The 23,710-nt window shown below is 40.0% G+C and overlaps 1 protein-coding gene across 1 annotated transcript in view; it reads left to right on the top strand.

Moving 5' to 3' along the window:
• Positions 1–655: 655 nt before the first annotated feature.
• Positions 656–23,710, top strand: part of spon1a (spondin 1a) — an 81,877-nt gene continuing 58,822 nt past the window's right edge. Inside the window, exons 1-5 of the mRNA XM_061041550.1 lie at positions 656–1,323; positions 2,241–2,347; positions 7,601–7,734; positions 19,769–19,842; positions 20,298–20,420. Coding sequence (XP_060897533.1) covers positions 1,092–1,323; positions 2,241–2,347; positions 7,601–7,734; positions 19,769–19,842; positions 20,298–20,420 — 670 coding nt within the window. The 5' untranslated portion in view covers positions 656–1,091. The remainder of the gene's footprint in view (positions 1,324–2,240; positions 2,348–7,600; positions 7,735–19,768; positions 19,843–20,297; positions 20,421–23,710) is intronic.

Raw genomic sequence — 23,710 nt, 5'->3', positions numbered from 1 at the left:
TGATGGGGAAAATAGAAACATGAAGGCCTATTTATCTTTAAGTGACATCATGTTGTGTATCACTATTGAGGGATATATGTAACACAGATAATGTTTTGTTTGTTTTTTGAGCCACTAAACATGGCATAGGATGCTTTATAACTAAAGTATGTAAAGTAAATGTGTAGACAACACTTGCTTGCAAGAGATCGTAAGTAGGAGCTGCATGTGTGTCTGGATGCAATCTATGACTTTCTCTGAAATAGTCACGAGAGGGATCAGTATACTTATTCCTTTCTTTTTTCGCATATAGATTGTTATGTTGCCTCATCTTATAAATATGTTAAATCAGTTGAAAAGTCGACTACAAGCATAGATTATGTTCAACCAGCCAATGGATTTCACTCTTATTGTTTAATTAGTCACCGAGACAACCGTTTACCATGCTTATTAATTCTTTTGTGTGTGTCTGTGTGTGTTCTTGAGTGATGACACACACACACACGCACACACGCGCGCGCGCGCACACACACACACACACACACACACACACACACACACACACACACAATACACACAGACACACACAATACACACACACACACACACACACACACACACAATACACACACTACACACGCTCTGAGAGTTCAGTCCAAGATTGTCAAACGCGTTTTTTCCTCTCTGCACTCATTGGTGGAAGCGTTTGTCTTTGTTATCAGTCTGTTGGTTCAGTGGATTCTCCTCCTCGTCTGTTTGTAAATAGCTGCGCTCCTGCTGCCCTGGAGACAGACACACACCGCTCACTCGGTCCTCGCATGGACATTTCCTCACTCGGACCCCTCTCTGCCCCAGTCTCAGAAGCTGTGCGCAGTGTTCAGTTCTCAAAAAGCGAGAGAACACAGCAGATCCCAGTCCGTCCTCCTCTCCCTCTCTCTCTCTGTGTCAGTCACACAAGAATGGATCTACCCTCTTAGCAGAACACAAGTCTACTTCAGCAGTTTGCAAGTTTGGCTCTCGTTGAAGAGCGAAACAAAAGCGGGACGCCTTTTCCCCCCCAGACGACATCCCCTCGTCCCGGCGCATCAACTTGGCTGTCAGAAACCTTCGCGATGACAGCAACCTGGCTACATTCACGCGTTCTGCTCCTGCTTTGTTTCATCTCCTCTGCAGCGTGCAATATGTTTTCCTTCACCGAGGAGCCCTCTGAGAGAGCCGGGAAGGCAGACGGGTATTGTAGTCGGATATTAAGGGCTCAGAGCAATCGGAAGGAGGTCAACAACGAGTTTCGACTGCGCGTTGAGGGAGACCCGGAGAGCTACCAGCCGGGGAGCACATACAGAGGTTGGTCTTTGTGCGCGAGATTTACGCACACTGCATTTGTTGGCACTGCACTTGCAATTTCCTTAAAACACTTAAAGGTGGGCGATTCAAACTTAACACTAGTTAATCAACTTTACAAAGGATTACTCGTTATTAAAATGCCCTGAGAGTAAACTAAAGTTGGTTAGAATCCAATCCTTCATCCATATGGGGAAATGCACATTTAAAGTTTTTAGCAAAATGTGGGAACAATTCCCTTTCAGCAGATGACAGTTAACATTAATCATCTTTAAACTCTTCGATCTTATCGTAATTCTCTTTTATTGGTAAAATATAATGTTCAAAGTCAAAAGTCCCCGATTTGCGTTCGTTCAAAATGAAAGTTAATGGATACTGTTGATGAACATGCGCCATCTGCTCTGTGATGATCAAATGTTCACGTTCTCTTCTCGACAATATGTTGCGCTGTGGTTGGTCACATCCCTCCAGATAAGCATTAAAAGTCTCAAGCATCCAAAGTCGAACAACTGCGTAGGCAAAGTAATAAGGATTTGGAAATCCAATTGTGTTTAATAAAACCTTTTGTCCTTTCTAAAAATTAGTAATTTTTCAGTCCAAACTTCTATTTCTCAAGATGCTGATTAGGATTAAAATTGCAGGGAAATACATTTTGATTTGAACTTGAATGAAAGTTAAACTATAGTCTGTTAGATTGCAAAATATATTAAACATCTCAAAGAAATACTACCAGGCTGAGAGGGAACCTTTTAATCATCTCCATCTCTAAGAAAATGGGAAATACTTTAGCAAAAGAAAAAATAATTAAACTTGAGAATGTATTACCCCCTTATAGAACATGTGTTTTGTTAAGGAGTGAGAATTCTTCCAATTACTCTTTCACTGGATGCCTGTTCTCACTCTTATGTGCTTCCATCTAGTGACTCTGTTTGCATCCAGTCCCTCCTACTTCAGAGGGTTTACTCTTATTGCCATAAAGGAAGGTGCAGAAGGAGACAAGGATGAGGACTACATTGGAAATTTCCAGGTAATGTAGCAGCTACAAAAAAAAAAACACACACGTATGTGTATGTTCTTTTTTTTCTCCAATGAATGAACTCATCCTAATCTAGCCACACGTGTACTGTTATATCACCCCATCTTTCCCTTGGACCCGAGCACGAGCACTGTTGCATGACTTGTGTGAAGAAGAGAGTGAAAAAATAATCAGATCATACAGTAGATGGGCAGGTTGGGGGTCTTCACACATTTTCTTTTGCACAGCCTTGCCGTCTTCACATGTCAGAGCATGAGTATTCTCACCTCTCCTCCTCTAATAGGCTTGATAGCATTCAAAGACTAACAGCTCCCACAGCCGGGCTTTGCAAGCCTGTGAACATACATGTGTGGAATCTGAGGAGTTATACGTATCTGTCTGTGCTCATGTATGTAGGGAGTGTACAGGTGGATGCCGTTCAGAATTACAGGGAAGTTCCACCTGCGGTAGGACTAATGTAGGAAGTAGCCTACATAGAATATATAATTATTATAAATATGCTTCTTAACAGCATACATATACAGCATATGTAGATGTTATTCATCATATTTCCAGGCCGCTGTTTTACTGTGATATCACAGTAAGGGTTGAAAGGATAAATATAGGCCTAGTTAAAATGTTGTACTGCTGCGCTAACATTAGCATTCAGCCACTTTCTAGCTTACGTTACCTTTGATAGTGTTACATGATGATATAGGAAAGGTGAAAACTCCTTGCTGAAGAAATGTTTGCTTGCTAGCTTACGACATTAGCAAGCCATCAAACATTTCTTGAATGCCATTTGATAGTGTTGGAATGCCTCCTTGTAGTGGATATAACAGGGAAGGCTTGACTCCCTAAAGCAGAGATTTTAGCTAACAAATGGAATGATAGCTTTCTAACAGTTATGTTAGCTTAAAATTAGTAGAATGCTTAGGTTAGCTTAGCTGTCTAGTACCTAATTAGTGATGAAATGTTGTTTTATCTTCTATAGATATGGCCTGATAGCCTTTAAGATTTTCTCTGACCATTGTCTTTTCAGTAGTAGGTCCTTAGCTTTTCATCGGTAGCCGATGGAATGGCAACTGTTTGATTGAAATTTGCTCTACTAGAAAACAGTGATCAGTATGACAACATTTGAACTCCTTCTCCGAGAATGATGGCTCAGGTGAAAGGCTGATATGAACATAGTGATGAACAACACATGTCACAGAACTTTATTGAAAGCTATGTAACCTGAATGTAATATTACATTCATAGTTTTTTAGATTTCTTCCTTTTCACTGGTTGCTGTTATGCTCTCATGCCTTTTCCATCACTGTGTCCTGCAAATGTTTATTTCAGTCAAGGCTGCAGTTTGAAGAAATTCATAGAGCTTAGAGTGCACAAGATGACATCCCCTTTTCAGCTGATTTAAAAGGAATGGCAAACTAAGGGTTTGAGCTATATCAAGTAGGCTACTCAAATGTAATAAAATTACTGGGGTGTGTGGAACAGTATGATGAAATGTATTCCTAATAAAAATAATTCAAGGCATATGTTTTAGTCAACCAACTATAAGACCTAAGCCTTTTTCCTAGTCCTTCTGTTAAAGTCTTTATATGTGATTTTTCACACTTAAATATAATATAAATCAAGTATATCCTCTGAAAATAACTCTGTGAGTCATGACTGTCTACAATGGGTGTAACACCCGAGTCCCACTGTCTGTGATGTTTTCAGAGTTTTCCTAGCCGTTGCTTCACTTTGTTTACAGAGCCTGGACAGCCGGCCGGCTCATCCCCTCGCGTATAAAAGTTGTTTAATTGAGGGACTAGAGAAAAGAAGAATAACATACTGTACTCACTGCTTAACTGTGTTTCTAGATCACGCTTATTTCGGGTAAATTTACATGCAGTGTGAAGATACGAGCATAATAAAGATCGCTAGCATTAGCATGCTAACACAACAATGCAGCGCGAGTTGTTTTGGTTTCATGCTGGTGCTCAAGGGCGACATCTGCTGGATCAAAAAATCGCATATAAAGCCTTTAAAGTTATATTTTTGTATAGAGGCACACCTTGTAAGGAAGAAGTTACTTAATGCTTTTAACAGTGTGCGTAGAGATCTCCTTTTGAGACTTTGAGAACCTGTCAGTTTCAGTTCTTTCCCACATAAAACCTTATTATTTGATTGAACCAGAAGTACAATACATGGGGAGGCTTTCACTACAGCTGTTTTGATCATGGCCCCTGTCCTGCTGTGGCACTCTCAGTGAACCTGAACCTTGTATATGGGACAACATTTTTAGCCCTGTGTGCATCTCACACCTAGTTTCCCGGAATAAACGACAAGGTTTTTCTCAATTTTATTTATCCTTGCAATTGATTTCACGCTGTTGTTGTTTAGCGCCAGCCTTGAGCTTGCACCTCAGCCATGTGGCAGTGTTTTGCATGGTGCGACGGTTTGCTAAATGTCAGGAGCAAAGAGCGTAAGCACTACATCATTTAGTCATGTTCAGTCACTTCCTTCCACACATGGACGAGGCGGAGTGTGTAGTACACAGAGAATCATAGATGTGTTTGATAGATTTGTGATCGCAGCCCTTAGATGTTAGCATCAGAAGTAAGAAGAATGAGTGTGTCATTAGTGAAACCTGCCTTTGATTCGTCTCCAGCCAGATAAGGTCTCTTTCACAGCTGCAGATGATCACCTGTCTTGTTGAAAGCACCATGTGACAGTGCAGTAAAAATAAACTGCTGTCCAAAGAGATATCCCTCTACCATCACCTGCGCAGTTAGTCTTTCATGATTTATATCTTGTATGTGATTAAAAAGCACACTAACACACAGACAAAAACACACCCAAACACACCAATTCTCCATTTCTGAAAGAGCTCTGGGTGGGCGGGCTTCCAGGCATTGAGAGAAAAGAAAGAGAAAATAAGCCGCAACAGAAGACGTCAGGCTTTATTTAACATACAGCTCATTTGAAATCTGTTGGTGTGCCCCATCCAAGCTGTCTCAGGACAGCTCTGCTCTTGATGAAAAGCACTTTTATTGAGCTTTTCTTGGGGAGGTCAGCTGCCACTGTGTGCATTTCCATGTGTATGTGGGTGTGTGTGTGTGTCTAGTTGTTGGTTGGAGAGTAAAACAGTGGGCAATGGTAGTATTGTCTGACAAGACATCACGTCTTAGCAGGGAAAAGTGATAGAACAAGAACAGGCAAATTATTTTGTGAGGATTGAAATCCGTGCCATTAGGAGTGTCACATATGACATGATTGTCAGTATAACAAGCAGGTCTACATACTATCATTTCTCAAGGATGAATTGATATTACAGCAACAAAACGGTTCTGACAAGTAACCTCTTTGCAAATCATGCTATTTGTATTCATCATTCCAGAGTCCCCATTTTATTCAGGACTGAGCAGCTGCGGTAGAGACAAGCTCTGACTCAGATACAACTAATTCTTGCATAGACGAAACACTGTCTTTCCAATATAGACTCACAGTTTTCTCTTCCCTTCACACATTTTGGCTGCTTTCGGTTGAAAATTTAAAAAACCTGGAATAGACACGTTTATTGACAACGGGTCTTAAGGTCACTTTGCAGCAAATTGGTTGCTTCGTTTTGCAGATGGTGTTAAATGCATGTCCAGGAGACTTTGCTTTGCTGGTTAACACGTGTTGCAGTCAAGTCAGGCTGGCCACAGGATGCCTGTTAGAAACCATGGGAACATTAGGGAGGGGGGAGTTGTAATTTGCCAGTCCAAGATGGGCCGCACACACATGCATAGCACTTCCACAAACACACAGGTCCCAGGCTCTCTTTCTCCCTCTCTCACTGATTCCAAACACACTCACACACACACGCACTCACACACACACTCACACACACACACACTCACACACACACTCACACACACACACACTCACACACACACACTCACACACACATACACACATGCACATCCACACACAATCCACTTTCTGAGGGAGCTCATTCATAACATGGCATGACAAAGGAAATTCTCTGCTGACAGCTTTATGGAGTGAGAAAGTTCTCCGACTTTACTGCCCTGATGTCACTTCCTATCAAACAGATCCTTGGTCTCAGGGCAGTGAATATTAGCCTGCCGGCTGTGCTCCCTCATGCAACCAGCTCCACTCTTTTCCCATACAGCTGAAATCAATGAGATGCTTAATGTCTCAGGCGTGTATCTGAGTATAGAGTGCTGCATGCTGTTGTGCTTGTATTTGATTTATTACAATATTGCATACTGGCATCATGATTGAACATCGCTGTGATGCGTCTATGCTTAACCTGAATATTTATGAATTGATTGAACTGATTTCATTTTAAAAAGTTTTACTACTTTCTACCGAGATGGCAAACTTTGTAGCTCCAGGTAGAAGCGACCTCGAACCAACAAGGCTGACACACATTGTTGAAAGTGAAAGAACAGCACTATGTGTCACTATTCACTCGTTTGGATTAATTGCTTTGCTATTCGGTGTCAAATGCCTCAAATAGCTTTTTTGTACTTTTGTACTAGAAGCAGTTCTTTTCACCAAGATTGGAATTTGGAAAATCTCAATTACCAGCATCTAGCCAACAGTCAGACTTCTTGTATCAGCATCAGTAAAAAAGCTTTCATCCGCAGAAAACCAAAAATGATCCAAAACTAACAGCCTGCCCTAACTGCATGCATGGCAAGCTAGCTTTAGCGACAAAATCAGCTTAATTCTATTGTTTCCTAATGGAGTGTCCTATTGTCCGACGTCCTGGTTCTATTTTCCGTTCTGTCACTCACTTAGCAGACAAGGAACGAGGTACGAGGGGGCAATACACGGCACTGACACTCCCTTTTCTCACTCAACAGAGCTTGTTAGCTTGTTTTACTAGGTGGAGCTAACAGTGTATTAATAATATGAATGAAATGTTGTTCTTCTGTGTCAACACAGGAGATAAACTTTATTTCTGCTCACGTGTGCCGTTTTTTGAGTGTTGTGATTTGAGCTTGTCAATACAAAGCACCACACATCAGATTGTCCACCTTCAATACAAAAGTATTAAATGTTTTACTGTTTGCAAGGGGAAACTGTCATTGCAATTTTTGACTTTCCTAAAATTCCTTTATGTGCCTCAAATATTAAATCCATGCCCATTTCAGCAGCTAATTATGTTTAGAAGTACTTTCTCATAGAACAAAAGAATACATATTTTGTATGGACATTTATATTTATTTGTAATGTTTGTGTGAATTTGCTTTTGCTTTACAGATAATTGATGAGGAGGAAACACAGTATATGACCAACTGCCCCCCTGCTGTGACAGAGAGCACTCCTCGCAGACGCAACAGCATCCAGGTGTTTTGGACTGCGCCCTCCAGTGGCTCTGGCTGCGTCCTCCTGAAGTATGTTCACACAACACCTACAGAGTAGACAGCAGCACTCATTTCATATATTTTACACTACATTTGGGAACTAAAGGTGGAGGATTAATTCACAAGATACATGTTTAATTTTTGATAAGAAAGTTTCTTCTAGTTGCTTATTTGTTATCATCGGAGAACTGTAGATCCATGGAAGCTACATTTATCGTGGAAGTTGACCTCCACCTAAGCGGCAGGGAAGTGTGGACAACAGTAACGCGAGGAATACAAAGGAGAAATCCTTCCTGCATCTCATCCCATCTCCCCGTATATTTTTCTTAACAATGGTCTTTTACCTGCTCTTTTGTAAAGCGCCTCGAGAAAACACTTGTTGACGCTATACAAATAATTATTGATTGAATGACCTGTTGTGAAGGTTGGATCAGACTTTTCATTGGCAGAGCGTTGTGGGCTGGAGGGAGTGTAGCCCTGGATGAGAGTGTTTAGGTAAGGAGGACCTCGTAATTGTCGCTGTTTTGTAAGCGAGCAGCAAAATATTAAGCTATGTTATAAACTAAGGAGGGAATTCAAAATGAAGGGATTGTAATAAATGATCACAATTTCACATTACTTACCTCTAAGATCTACTTCATCTTGAGGTCTGATTCACTTGTGATATATTCCAGCCTAACACACTTCCATCTAGTTTTGCAGCTCAGTGCATTTTGCTCTTGTCAAGCATCTGTTTGTAGAGAACAGCTGTCAGCACCTTCAACCTTCTCATATAGACTGAGTTCAATTCTATCCACATATATAGAGGGTGACTTGGAAGCTTGTTGGGAGCAGCCTCGACCTGACAGATGTGATACCTGTTTCATCCTCTATCACGTAGCTTTCAGCTCATTCAGACAGAATCACAGTCTCCTTCTGAAGGCTCCAGATCTCACACACCTCCTCATATCTGGATAAAGTGTGGCTGTATATGCCAGGATTTAGGCCCAACGGCTAAAATAAAAATCTTTGACAATTATATAAAAATATAATATTGAATATCACTGACAAACTGTGTTGACAGATATGTTTATTTCTTGGGTCAAACAGTTGCCATTGAATACTGTACTTCAGTTGCCACCATTAGGATGCTGTACATTTTGCAGCTGTTATGGCTTGTGTTTTGATGAATTGGAATATGTTTTACATTGAAGCTCATTTTGCTTGAGAGGGGGGCAATCTTTTTCAAAAATGCATGAAAAACGGCTGAATGAAAACAGCACAGGAGCAGAGCTCTACAGTGTAGTTAGGCCGTGTTCACACTTTACTTCTTTTGTCAACTGCTAGCGCCTTTGTTTTTTTACATACAACCCTATGGAAAAAGGAAAATGGATGACCTTTTTCCGTTTAATTGTTTTAACTTTTCAGAAAAGCGCCGTGTGACGTCAAGCACCTTTCTGACGTCAAGCGCCTTTCTGACAGCTAACCAATCAGGACGAGTCGAGTAGGTGCACGTGTACCTTCCCTAGTAACCTACTTCCCTAGTTACCGGTGACAAAAAAGATGGATGCACCCATAAACGGCGCATCCTCAAACGCCAAAGCCAATGCAAATGGTTGCACTGTATTTGCCATTTTACCAGCCAACATTATCGGTAGAAAGCTATCTGGTAGACGACCCAAACTTCCACCAGATATGTATGCATTGCGCGTCTGCTCTGGTCCGTTACGAGTCCGTGCACCCTTGTCCGTCAACACCCACTTCCCCATCCCGCTTGTTCTTTTCTGTGCTAAATTGGTGCGTCTGCTCCGGCACGGTTGCACCGTAGGCTTGATCCCTTTGTTCAGGTTACTGAACACTCACGCAGAAGCGCTCAAAAGGTGCTGAAGGCAGCGCTTTTTTCTGAAAAAATAAGTCAAGTGTGAACACGGCCTTAGGGGTGCATTTCTCCCTTTCACATTTTATTTAAATAGAAGATGGTTTCTAGTTGTCTCATTTGCACTCATTTGGCTGTTGGAAAAGTTTTGCATTTTGTAAATTAGCTTCTCAGTCTTCTTTGATAGCTGTTACAATTTTAGTTTTTAAGAAGCTGACAAACTAAAGCAGGTTGTTATCTTGGTGTTATTGCTTTTAAATTATTGTTTTCAGTAATAGCTGTCTGACAAGGATTTAATTATCTCATACGGAGTTCAATTTAAATGTTAATATTTTGATTTACAATCCAGCACTCCTTGGGATTGTGAATTGTACTTGCGTAATACATCAGGTCCATATGTACAGAAACTCTTTCAATACACCCCCTCCCCCAAAAAGAGTTCAATGCAGAATTTCTAAATGTTGATCCTCACCTGGCTTCATAAACTATTTATTACCGTTATTAGTTATGCAGCTGATTGAGACCAATCAATTCTGCTCCTGTGAGTCTTCTGGGCTGGCTTGGAGTCAGGTACAGTCATGTTCACCTGACAGAGTATGGCAGGAAACCATTTGTTACAACAGTGGGGGAATATGATGGAAACATGATGAGGGACTTGCAAGGCTTTCTGATCACTGCATTATTTCACTTTTTTGTATACGACCTGTTACTCTGCTGCCTCTTCCACATCGCTGTAGTTCTTACTGAGGGGTGATAGAAGGTTGAATATCTTCTGCAGAAATGCATGTTATTATGTGACCTCCACCCTGCCAGAGTGTTGCGAGTTTCTCTTTTCTGCATCTCTGTGCTTTCCAATTCCCTTGTGTTTATCCTCCTCGAGTATCTTCATGACCTGCCTGAGCTTTCCTTAACTCTCTCACACTGATGTGACATTGTGCCCCTTGCTCTCTCCAATTCCCTTTTTTCATCCATCTCTTCTTTGTCTTTATCTTCACTGTGTGTCATAGTTTTCTCATATTAGACCATGTTGTGCTGTACATGTACATGTTGTTCTTCCCTTCTCATTGAGTACAGGCTAGAAATTGACGATTTGAAAGTGCAGAGATGTGGTTGTAACACCAGGTTGCAGACAATAGAGGAGGGAGGGAGGGAGGGAGGGAGGGAGAAGTGTGAGAAGCAGACAGTTGAAAAGAGATGCCTCTGAAAGTCACGATTACATGCTGGGAGTGTGTACTTGCCACTGTTCTTCCCCTTTCTGGCAGTCAAAAAGATGACAAGGTTTTTGTGTGCTCACTACTGCAACACAAAACACATCTTAATAAGGCTGCTTTGATTGAAGAGGTGCAACCCCTGTATCTAACTTTACAGCACAGACACAAAGACATTTTTTTTTACACTATTGTGTTATCATACAGCCCTCAACATAAGCGGTAGGTGGTAACACAAAAACTGCCCAGTCAACAAATATGCACAGCAAAGAACCAACATTATAATGTGAAATAATATTATAGATTAGCCTAGCTTAGATAGGAAATTTCATTACCACCACAGGCAGGGATAATGTTTGCTTTTAATTTCGTTTCAAATCCCAAAAGAGCTGCCTGTTGGTCCGCCTGCCTCTAAAATATGATGGTTATTTAAAAAACGACATCTGGTTATGCAATAAGAAGTGTGTGTGTGTGTGGCTAGAGTATATGTACGTGTGTTTCTGTAAGAAGGCTCCAGTGACTCAAATGCTGTCCCGGGAATCTTGCTCCTCCCGAGTGGTTTGCTGCAGTGTAATTGACAGGCAGTCTCCGTCTTTTAGATGGAAAGACTGAGCTTGGTGGTTTGGTGCATGATGATAGGGTCAGGCAAGGATGCTCATTCAAACTGCTGAACTATACGCACCGACTTTAAAAGTTTAACCATCGAGTCCAGTTTATTTTGGGCTTTCTTACATTATATGCCAGAATCATATCAAGCCAAGGTTTCTTTCACTCTATTGCTGGTATCACACTCTTGTTTTGTTGCAAATGCTTTCTACACATTGAAGCAATCACAACCAGAGCTCCTCTAGAGGAGAAACTATGACACAGAAAAACACAAAGTCACCAATGTTTGAGCACTTGGAAGAGAGGTATAAAATGAATGACAAGACTGAAGTTATTGTGCTTGGCCCTTAAAACCTCAGAGAGACTTTTTGATGATATGATATAACTTAATCTTAATGATATCAGCTTGGCATCTAGTACCACTGTTAGGAATCTGGCGGTTCTATTTGATCAAGATATGTCAAACAAATTTCAAGGACAGCCTATTTTCACCGGCGTAATATTTCTAAAATCAGGTATATCCTATCGCAAAACGATGCAGAAAAACTAGTTCATGCATTTGTTACCTCCAGGTTAGATTATTGTAATTCTCTTTTATCAGGCTGCCCTGTTAGTCTCTAAAGACTCTTAGTCCAAAACGCTGCAGCTCGTGTACTGAGTAGAACTAGGAAAAGGGTTCCACATTACTCCTGTAATGGCTTCTCTGCACTGGCTCCCTATGAACTGAAATCCTTCTTCTCTTTAACAAACCTCTTAATGGTCAGGCACCATCTTATCTTAAAGGGATAATAGTGCCGTATTACAATTTAAGAACATTACACTCCCAGAATGCAGGCCTGCTCATGGTACCTACAGTCTCTGAATGTACTATGGGAGGTAAAGCCTTCAGTTATCAGGCTCCTCTCCTCTGGAATCATCTACCAGTCAGAGTCCTGGAGGCAGACACACTCTGTATTTTTAAGAATAGACTTAAAATTTTCCTTTTTGATAAAGCTTATAGTTAGGGCTGGCGCAGGTGTGGACCAGCTCCTAGTTATGCTGCTATAGGCTTAGACTACCGGGGGAACTGGCACCTTGAGCTTTTATCTCTCTCTGTGCATTCACATCATATATTACTGCAAATGTGAATGCACAGTCACTATTGTTAAATCTTAGTTACTAACCACATATTTTCCTGGGAGCTCCTGGCTTTCATGTCTCGTAGGTTCCTCAGGATTGTTGGTGGATGACCTGCCTGAAAGATAAAAAAAAAAAAAAAATGACCCCACTCAATGAAAGAGTTAGGTCGCAGTCCAGTGTTACAAGTATCCAATGTTTTTAATTGGGCTGCTTCTACTGGTGTGTGAATAGTTCATGCATTTAAAATGTTAAACTTGCGATTGTCAGTTAGGGCTGGGCAATAAATCTGCCTTAAATGTAATAAGTAGGGCTGGGAAAGTTAACGCGTTATTTTCGCTATTTTTAACTCATTAATTAATAATGAATAAACTAAACTAATTAACGCAGTTTTTATTATTTATTTTCTTATTGTAAAAGTCTGTTGCTCACTGGCTTTTATTTTGTAAAATTCCATCGTGAGCGAGCCTAGTATGTTGCTTACTACTGCGCATGACTGCTGCGGCGCTCACAGGAAAGAGGAAACAGTCAGAAAATAATTGACAGATAATCAAGCATGGAGAAGTGTACGGAACTTTTACATGGCCATTTTCATTTTAAAGTTCTTCCAGACGGCGCAGTCGACAGAGCCAAAGTTATTTGTAACCACTGCGAAGTTGAATTTTCTTATTACCGGAGTACTTGATAAGTACTCCAAAATATGTTGCAGCCAGAAACTCAGGCGGACGCTGAAAGGTCGTTTCACTTGTCTTCACTTTATTTAAGCGTTTAACAAAGACCCAGTACCTCCATTCACTCTGCCTACGAGTCTCTTCAGCTGCTGAATAATAACTACAGCTTTCTAGCTAACTCCGGAGCATCACAACAACAACACTCTTCTTCTCTGAACTCCTGCATGTCACTGTCACTCACAGACTCCACCTAGTGGTGTAGATTATGCAGCGCATTTAATTAATAACATGTCAACATCAACTGCTTGAATAATTTTGCAGTTCAGAAAAATACATTAACATTAGCAACTTTGAAGATGAATTCAAAAAGATTATAAACTAAAGAATTTTAAAATGACAAGTACAACAAACATTTGTTTGTGGGGTCCCCGATAACCAAACAATAAACATCAATGTTCTCAATTGACCTGTCACACTCTCCCCCACTTTAAAAATGGCGTCCCGACATTTTCATTATACCTCTTAGCCTAAAACCTTTCTGGGCATTTTTTTTTTATATAACAAACAGGATGACATTATGCCCTTGCAGTGGCAATAAGCTTTCGTTTTGTATTTATTTGCTTTGATTACATTGTTTAAGTTGAGAAGTACATTTACAATAAAAGTGCGCTATACACTACTTTTGAATTCATTATTGGATTTTGCGTATAACAATGCGATTAATCGTGATTAATCACAGGAACTCATGCGATTAACACGATTAAAACTTTTAATCATTGCCCAGCCCTAGTAATAAGAGAAAAACATTTTTAAGTACAAATGCCAAGTGGCGATCCTAAAGTCCATTGGGGCTCAAGGCAAAAATCAGTTGGGGGGGCCCTCCAACCAGGCTTCAGCAGGGCAATAAGAGTGAATGCTTTCAGATGGGGCCCCCCCTAGGGAGGTTTACTACTGTCATTGCAAAATTTGCACATTATGGGTTGCTGCTTTAGTTAGAATTTTGTCAGCCCTCTGTGCCCCCCTACTTGTCTGGGGCCCCAAACAGTTATCTGTCTTGCCTGTTGACAAGAAACGCCTCTGCAAGGGCCATGCCTTCACAATTTGTACACAACTTGACGAGGGCTACCTTTCTTACATCTGAAATAACCTTGCAGATCAGATGAAGGCCGAGCTAGCCGCTACCATCAGATTCATTATTTTCAATTTAAACTAGTCTTTCAGCAGTATTTTCACACAAGTTTTAAAGAAAGCTTGGGAAGCAGAGGAGGATTTAGTCCATCTCACCTTTGTTCTTAATAAAATGTTAAGCTTTCAGTTGACTTAGATTGAAAATAATTGGCCTCCATTCTGCTCATTAGGGGGGAACTTAACCATAAAATCAAACATGACCTTGCTATTGTGTGATGACAAAAAGTCAAACTATTGTCAGCAGGAGCGATTTTCACAGTTGAATTGTTTTGGCTGGGGACGTGCTGGTTGTTCCACAGAAGCAGAGTCACTCATATCAGAATATAATCCATAAATTGCGGTCGCCATTGAAGTTGCCACTATCTATGTTTCCATTTGTAGGTAGGAAGCAATTTATTTGTCATCTCCCTCTGGCGTGCGATATGGTGGATAGTGCAATGTGTTCTGATGGGCTGTCTGTGAGAGACAGTGTATCTGTGATCTGAAGAATGTCAAAACCATGTGCAGCTGTCAGAAACTGTTTATCTCCTTCTGCACAATGACGGGACAGATCAAGGAGGGCTTTGACGGAACTCTGAAGAGCCATAGAAATTAAATAGAAATACACATGCTTCTTTGCAGAAGATAAAAGCATTGTTTCTTTTTGCAGTTCATAGTGGAAATGGACAGTTTTCTTTTTCTTCAATGAAGTAATTTAATCTTTGTTTGTTTAGGGAGTTTTTTTTACAAGAACACAAATGGAAATGTAGCTATAGAATGACAATCTTTTTGGCTGCTTTTCTTTTTAACTCTTCTGTCTTTCTGTCTTTTTGTCAACCTGTCACTCATGCATACAAACTCCCTTACACACACACACACCCACACACATTCAAATCGGTTCACTCTCTGGGTGATTGGGATCGGCAGTGCTGTCGTTCTGGCAAAGTGACATAGAATTTAAATTGGGTGTTAAATAAGCATTGCTCTGCTTGATTGTCTGGCCAACTTGAGAAAGTGGGAAAGCAGTGAAGGAGAGTGGGCTGCTCTCACTCAGGCAGATATATGAAATTGGGGTGAGATTGAATTAAAGCGTGAACAATAAGAGATATGCTGGTTGTGTCACTTACCTTGAATCATTCCATCAACATTATAAGAGGCTGATGAGGCCATAATTCACACTTGCCCTCTCACAAACCTTCTTGATCTAAAACACTTTCCATATTGACCTCTATATTGTAAATGTGTGACTGAGTAGAGGTGTAGATGAGACTGAATAATGGTTTATAAGCAGGTTTAAACCTTTTTACACGGTAGCCACATTGCTTTAATTTTATGCTGTGGCCGGGAAGCGGAAATGTTTGAGCTCTTGTAAATTCAAAATCTATGAATCGTTGTCATTATATCCCCTTTCATAAGCAACTGAAAAACCCTCAATTAATAGGGAAAGTTCAGAAGGACAATAGGCCAAATATCAAGGCAAAACCACAGACTGTAAATATTAATGGACCAAGCCTGGGTGACATCAGCCATCTGTTAAGGCAGGGGGCTTTGGGGCTCAACGGCAGCCGCTGCCATGCTGGAAATTCTGTCTCAGCCATAACTTTTAGTCAACCTAACGACAGGCTTTGAGCTGAAGCTGAGGCGGGTTTTAAGCCTCTTGACGAACCGTTACATCGCACCTACCTGTCAGTCATGTCAGCTACGCGCCTAACTGTGGATAACACGTATCGTTTTCAAAATCAAAACGGAGCCACAGTGTGTGCCGGTGATGACAATAACTAATAAGACCTTTCGTTTTTTGTACCAGGCTGTAAACATGTTTATTTATGCTGTAAAAACTGCTTTTTTGCCAGTTGTGTGTATGTGACTTCTGGTGTTCCTGGAGCCAGCCTCAAGCGGACACTCGCAGGATTTTGAACTTCATTTTTCAAGACCGGAGGTTGCCACTTGGGTAAAAGTCAAAATTGTATAAGCTATTAGTTAGCCACAGCGAATTCATGACAGCATACTTTAGCTATCAAGCAACTCCTGGCTTCTTTACTGGCAGTAAGCCTGTATTTCCATTTCAATCAGGAAAGACTTAAGAATTGAACAATTATTTGTTTAACAATTTAGAAAAGATAAATGTGAGTGTGTAATGTCTTTCGCTATTAACTCCATCATGATGACTTCATGCACTCGGAGGGGTAATGAGGCCGACAGCAGGATAGGATACCCCCCCTGTAGAAGTGTGTAAGAGATAGTTTAGCTTGAAAATATTTTGACTAAAAAGAAGGCAGCTGTAGCTCGTAGCTTCTTGAAATCAAAGCCTTTGTATTTTTACCATCAAACTCTCTCACTTAAAATGATTCGAGGCACACACACACACACACGTTCAAACTCAGACTCACACTGTCTTTCTCTCATGTGTAATATGTTATATTATCCTGTTTCACAGACTCGAACATTTTCGGGGGAATTATCTGTGACTAAAAATTAAGACTGCAAGTAATAGGAGAGTGTGGTGAGTATAAAAGAGTGTTATCAGGATATAGTCGTTTGATAACTTGTGTAACATATGGCCTAATCAGCCTCTGTGTACCCAGGCAGACTTGCCTTTTACAGTCCATCATGTTCCCCTTGCAGGGAAGTTCATGTTTAGATCACTTCTGTTTGAAATGACCCTTTGGCAGTAATAACCTCTTGTTTCCTCAATTTTGTAGCAGACTGATCTTTAGCTCTCTGATCTGTTGTTATCTTTTTCTGCCCACCTCACAGTGCTCAAATGAAAGGCCAATATGAGGCAAAGAAATACCAAGGGAACAGACAGTATTATGTTAGTAAGACTTTATCACTGTCATCTGTTACCTTGGAGATGCTGACTGTACTAATGCTATGCTCAAGCATATCGATCAACATTTAGAATGGGCCTCGCAAGAAACCCTTCAATGTGCATATTTGTGCATGAGAGGCTTCTTGAAGTGATTTAAGAGGATTTATTGCATGCACCGGTTTTTTCATCGTGTTTTTCCACTACATATACTTACCGACATCATTTACGAGCTGTTCAAGTCTGCAGTGTGCCACAAACATAACCTGTGATGTTATTGAAAAGGCAAAAATCACGTTATAGATAAGTAAAATGCATTGACATGAATTAACTTGAATTCATCTAAATCTAAGGGGTATCTACTGACTACTGAGGGGTTTAATATTTATTAACGCAAATTTAGTTTTTATCTTAAAGAAAAATGCTGAATAAAAGATGTTCATTAGTTTATAACTTAGTCACAGCATAGTGTGACTAAGTAGTTGAAGTTTCTATTTTCTTCTCCTTTTCATTCTTTGGGGATTTTTTGTGAACAAACATTTCCTGCCAAAACAGCTGAACATGCAGCCTTAAATAGCAATTTAAGGACTTAAGCCTGGTTCATACTTGTGCGTCAAATGTACGTCGTAGCTACAGCGTATGTGGCATACGCCCTTGTGAGTAAAACATTTTGCGTTGACGTGTCCGTGTGAATTCAATACTCCCCCTACGTACACTATTTGGCAGTCTGATGTTGATGCTTGTTATATCGCCGTTTTTTGGTTTCATCACGTTCTCTGCTTGTTTGTGTACATTCATAAGTCAGAAAACCCAACACACAAAAAATGTGTGTAGTTTGAAGAACATTTGTGAGATAAAACATTAGACAATTCCCGTAGCGGCCCAATAGTGAAATGCCAGACTTAATATTTTAACAGCTTGATCCCAAAATGTTTTGTCTGTAGCTGAATTCCCCATTCATATTCTATGTGAGGTTAGAATTTTAAATCACTCACCTTTTTTGTTTTTTTTAAATACTTGATAATGATGGTGACTGGATAATCAGACATATGGTTTTATGTGCAGGTTATTTAGACTGTTTAAGAAGTCTGGGCTCCAGTTTTATCACTAAGTGACTTCTAAAAAGTATGGTGACACTGAGGTAGGTATCTTGGCTTGCTAACTGGTTCAATAATTCTGAATCATGCTCTCCTACTCCATCTCGTTGTCCTAATGATGTCACCTCTGGTTCTAACATCTAATATTGCCAGGGCTATAATGCAAACCACGACTTAGAAAAAATGAAAAAAAGAAACAAAAACACAGTCCACAAACCTACAGTTGACGCCATACAGTATTTGCAATATTTTCTTTTTTTTATTTAGTGTTTGGTTCTTGCATTATGCCCATTGTAACTTTAAAAGCAGTACAAAAACACACAAGCTAAATGTATAGTTTCTTTTCAACGTAGGCTTTCAGAGCTGTACATATTTGGTTAATTTACACAGCCAGCTCAAAGCAGTTTGATATTTCCATAAAACAATGGGAATTTAGTTAGATTGACAGCTTATCTTTGTTTAAAACAACCATAATTTCCTCCTTGAATTATCATTTTATTTCCCCATGTTGCTGTTTGTATTCTCTTGCTTTGAGAAACTAGTTCTGGGATCAGATCAGCTTAACAGCTCAACTTAGTTTGATACTTCAGAATGAATGGTAACCAAACAGTCCAGCTGGACAGGGCCCACCTGGATCAGACCTTACCCCAACATGTCCCTCCAGCATCTCATTGTTCGGTTATTTTATCCCCATGGAAACCTTCCTACAGCGATGGCTGGTGTAAAAGCCTGGTGTTTGTGGAAGTTAGGGGCCTGGAGGCTTGTTTTCTGTTGTTTTCTCAATTCTGTTGGACTCTGAAAGGGTTTGTCTGGAGGCTGATTTACATGTCAAGGCCCTTCTCAGACCTATGTTCCCTACCACCCAGAGGAACAAGCCTCTTAGACAGCTCAATCTAGAGGAGCTTCTATCTGCCAGGACCCAGATTTGGGAAACGTTACTATTTGCCCGTCCATCACTTCTTATCAACACAGTGAATAGTCTACTATGTCTGTCTGTGCATTTCCGCATATCTTACTGTTGAAGTGCTATAGGGATATTTTTCAGTGTAAAATTACTCTTTTTAGTTAGCAGCCTCTCTTTTTTAGGCTTTTCTTCAGCTTTCCAACCTCTCATTTCTTTGTACGCGACTTTCTTAGTGCTGATGCTTGCTTTTTTCGGTCTTTGTATGAGACACTGAATGCCTCCATCTGAAAAACAGCAATTTCCCTGTGGGCTCTGATACCTGCTTTTAGGAGTCTTCAGAAAAACAGGATGATGATCGTGATGAATACCTGCACCTGCTCCATCTGCCACAATTCATAGTTCAGACTCTATTAGATCTTAAAAAGCCAGGATTTTTCTACATTTCCTGCTTTCTGCTCTTTCAATTTGAAACGTTTCATATTCTCCAAATGTTTCTCATCTTCTTCAGCCATCTCCCATTGTGATATTCATGCTTAGTTCTGCATGCTACAAATATACAATTGAACTTGGGGCTGCCCCCAACAAACTTCAATCCTCATTGCCTCCCTCTCTTCTCGTTCTCTGTGCGTAGGGCGAGCATTGTGCAGAAGAGGATAATCTATTTCCAGGATGAAGGCTCACTCACCAAGCGGATGTGTGAGAAAGGTGGGTTTCTTTTATTGACATGGAATAAATCATTCGCCGTGAGTTTCTTATTCCTTCGATCTCCCTGCTGTTACCCAATTTCACTCCCTACTGGTAGTGGATTTTTTCCTGTCTTGATTTTGATGCAGGGACATTCATGTCCCCTCTTCTACTTTGGCATGTGAATAATTGTAAATGAGTGCAACCCCTGGCTGTGCATGACATTGGAGCCGCACTGAGCAATAGATCAAACAAACCGAGCTGCACATACTTCCCATTGCTCACCGATGCCTGCCCCCCCCCCCCCCCCCCCCCCCCCCCCCACACACACACACATAACACCACTACTACCACCAATGGGGACCACCCTCGTCTGATTGTGATATATAAATATAAATATATCAATGAAAAACCTCTCTTTTGTATCTCTATCTTCTGACATTTACTTCCTCTCCCTTCTCATCATTTCTGTACAGAATCAATGTATGGGGACACTACAGATAAACCTCTGCTTGACTGTTGTGCCTGTGGAACGGCAAAATACAGAGTCACCTTCTTTGGAAACTGGTCAGAAAAGATTCATCCCAAAGACTATCCACGTAAGTACAAAATCGCTGCCCTCTGACACCACACAGGGTTTGGGATATTCTGTTGATTTACGGTCTTAATTGACCAAGTGGCAACCTCAGAGTGTTGAGAAATGAAGCCAATGCAGATCTGCCAAAAACTACAAATCCATGATTAACATCTTCAGGCTGGTTGAAGCCCCTGGTTAAAGTATCCAATTAAAAAGCATAATAAAACATGGAACATAATGTTTTTCTATTTTCTATACAAAACCAGTGCAGGTCCTCGTTTCTCAGCAGAATAAAATGCTCTCTGCGTTAGATGTGTGGGTTTTTTCTATAGTTCTATAATTTGTAAAAGTACAACTTTTGGAACACAAATCAAAAGGTGGTGAAACTACACAAAAGCTGTTGCTAATGGAAATTTCTTTAAATAAAAGCAATTTTAGCCACAGAGCTATTTAAAACAGGCTTAACGCTAATTGAAAGGGAGGCGGCAGTGCTACAAGACAACTTTTGTGACCAAGTACCATTAAGCGCAGGGGAAAAGCACTCTAACATTCAAGTTGTGGGCATTGCCAGTGGAGCTAATGACAACTGTACATGGGATAGGGGATTTTTCTCTCACTCTGCTTAATCTCTTGGCCATGTTTGTGTTGTTCGCGTCTTTTGAAGACTTTTGTCATGCATGTATGAGGTATTGAAATCGATATCCAATATCTGTGCCACATTCTTTTTTGGTAGGTAAAAATCTAGTATTATTTTTAATTAACCACCAACTAGCAGATATCGGGTGACAGCTGTCACCATAGCTGGTTAACATGAGTTATTTCAGTGACATCCTATAATGATGTATTTGTTTAGAAGATGTATGGGATACATGTTGTTTGCTTTTCACTGAAGTGAAGCATAATTGGTGTATACTGATAAACCATTCATTTTTGACCGTTTCTTGTAATTTACATGACTCACTCTCCCTCAGGAAATGGAGGCGAGCAAGTTGCAGGTTTGATAAGTTCCCTAAGCTTTTCTTCATTTTGTCTGGTAAATAGTCAGCACCACCTTATAAAATACAGTTAAGCCTTTCATAACAACAAAGTTTGCACTAAGGAAACTTTTGAAAAGATTTTGGTTTTGATTATGAATGATTGGGCTAGAAGGCTAAGAGCCCCCGACTGGGCTGGAATGATAGAAAGTATGGAGAAATGGAGGACACCGTTGATTTTGATCTTTTAATAGGATTTGTTGCCAATAGCAAAAATATAGATAATCTGAAGCCTCATCCTTTAATCTAGATTGTTGTACCTCAGCCCCAAAAAGGATATGTTCCCAATATGTGGGTGGTTTAGCCCCCATACAAGACTCTAAATAGTGGTGTGGGTGTTGCAGAATGTTACTAATGTTGGTAGTGATGTGTGTATAACCTTGAGCAACACTATCAGGATGTGAATGGACTTAAGGATTACACTGCCTCTCTTGTCTAAATCAGGCCCTCGGCAGTCAGATCAATACACTGATAGGACTGGAATAAGATAAACCCTGAAATCGAAAGGAACCCTAATTTACTGTCTTACAGAGGGAGTAGTTGGTTTGTGACTCATTCTTACACACAGGTACACAAACACACACACGTCCAGATAAATCAACTTTAAAGAGGATGGGGCAAGCTGTGTATTTTGGTTTCCATCTGTCTCCCACAATGCTATATTTGGCTTTCTTCATGCACAAAGTAATTTCCTAGGCAACCATTTGTTATAATACTTTGACTATTACACCAAACAATATAAATCAATGAATACAATACAATAAGCAGAAAATTATCTCATTTGTTATATTATTTATATTCACTCATATGACCTTTATAATAATTTCCAATCAAGCTTTCCAGGTGAAATAGTAAACGTCTCACAACTTGTTTTCTGCTGCATGCAGTTCTCTGTTTTTGCTGCCAGAGAATTGACACTTTTTCCTCTTTTTTTTTTTTTTTACACAAGTTCTTGAGGGTATGAATAGTAGACCTTTGTGATGGCAAACATACTGAGACAAAAAATCAATGTAAAACAGGCCCCAAGCCTTTTTTTCAATTATTCCTAACATAATAAACTTGACAGTTCTATTTTCTTTCTCCCTTTTACCACTTTTGTTAGTCATGCAACCTTCATGGCTATTGAACCCGCGCAATTACAGCTCAGTCGAACATAGACTTTGTTGCTAGAAAAAATTGCCTTGTTGTTCAAGCAGAGTCTGAAAACTTTAGTCCATACAGCTATTATTTTTGAGAACTTTAACTTCTAAATAACAGTAAAAGTACATCAGCAGTTATCCAGCTTTTTGTTTTAGCACTACAAAGTGTATTTACTTGCATTGACACAAAACAAAGCTGTATGTTAGTGGCAAAGCGATGTCCAATGCAGTTAATCTTTGCAGCTATTTTAGATTTATTCATTGCCTTGGTCTTAGGACAGAAATGCTTGTTGGCCTTGTAAAAACTGTGTCATTTTGACCCTTTATAGCTTTAGTCGATGACAACTCAAAACATTTAAGTCTAGATTAAGTCAAAAGTCATAACAGTTCGGTCATTAATCTTAAAAAACGTTTGAAATGTCAAAAACGTTTTCACTATTTAAATTGATTCAGTTTGACTGACAATTATCAGACATTTGTATCAATGTGGCAGGATGAATAAGTAGTTTTATAGCCTTACAGATACATTTGAAACACTTAAATAAATGCATGTCAACACATGTTAAAGCATCTGTAAAATGTATAATTATAAACAATCACAGGGAGCCTATTACTGCACTTTCACTTTAATGAAATGACTTGTATTGGAGTGCTTTCAAAGTGTGGTAAGAGTGGCCAACCTTTGCCACAAACAGCCTTTAAATACATATTTAGCAATGGAAGCTTTGACCTTTTACAATAACTAATGATAACATATAGACATAACCTACTCACTGCTTGGGCAGACATATATCATGCCAGGTTGTGCTCTCTCTGTCCCTCTGCTTCACTAACAACACACACACACACACACACACACACACACACACACACACACACACACACACACACACACACACACACACATACAGTAATTCTTCCTCTTTTCTGCCTCTTAATGCCACACCTGCTTGTGTTTTGACGGACGGATTAACCACAGTGAGGGAAAATATCATGGAAGTTGAATGTCTGATAGACCACCACTAACATTTTCATCCTGTTTCATCTTGTTATTAAAGGAGGAATATGCAATTTTTCACACTTAAATGTAGCAGAAATCAAGTATATCCTCTGAAAATAACTCTGTGAGTCATGACTGT

The sequence above is a fragment of the Labrus mixtus genome, chromosome 1 (assembly GCF_963584025.1).
Source record: "Labrus mixtus chromosome 1, fLabMix1.1, whole genome shotgun sequence".
Classification (NCBI taxonomy): domain Eukaryota; kingdom Metazoa; phylum Chordata; class Actinopteri; order Labriformes; family Labridae; genus Labrus; species Labrus mixtus.
Note: the sequence above shows the minus strand (reverse complement) of the source record. Positions and strands in the feature narration are given on the sequence as shown.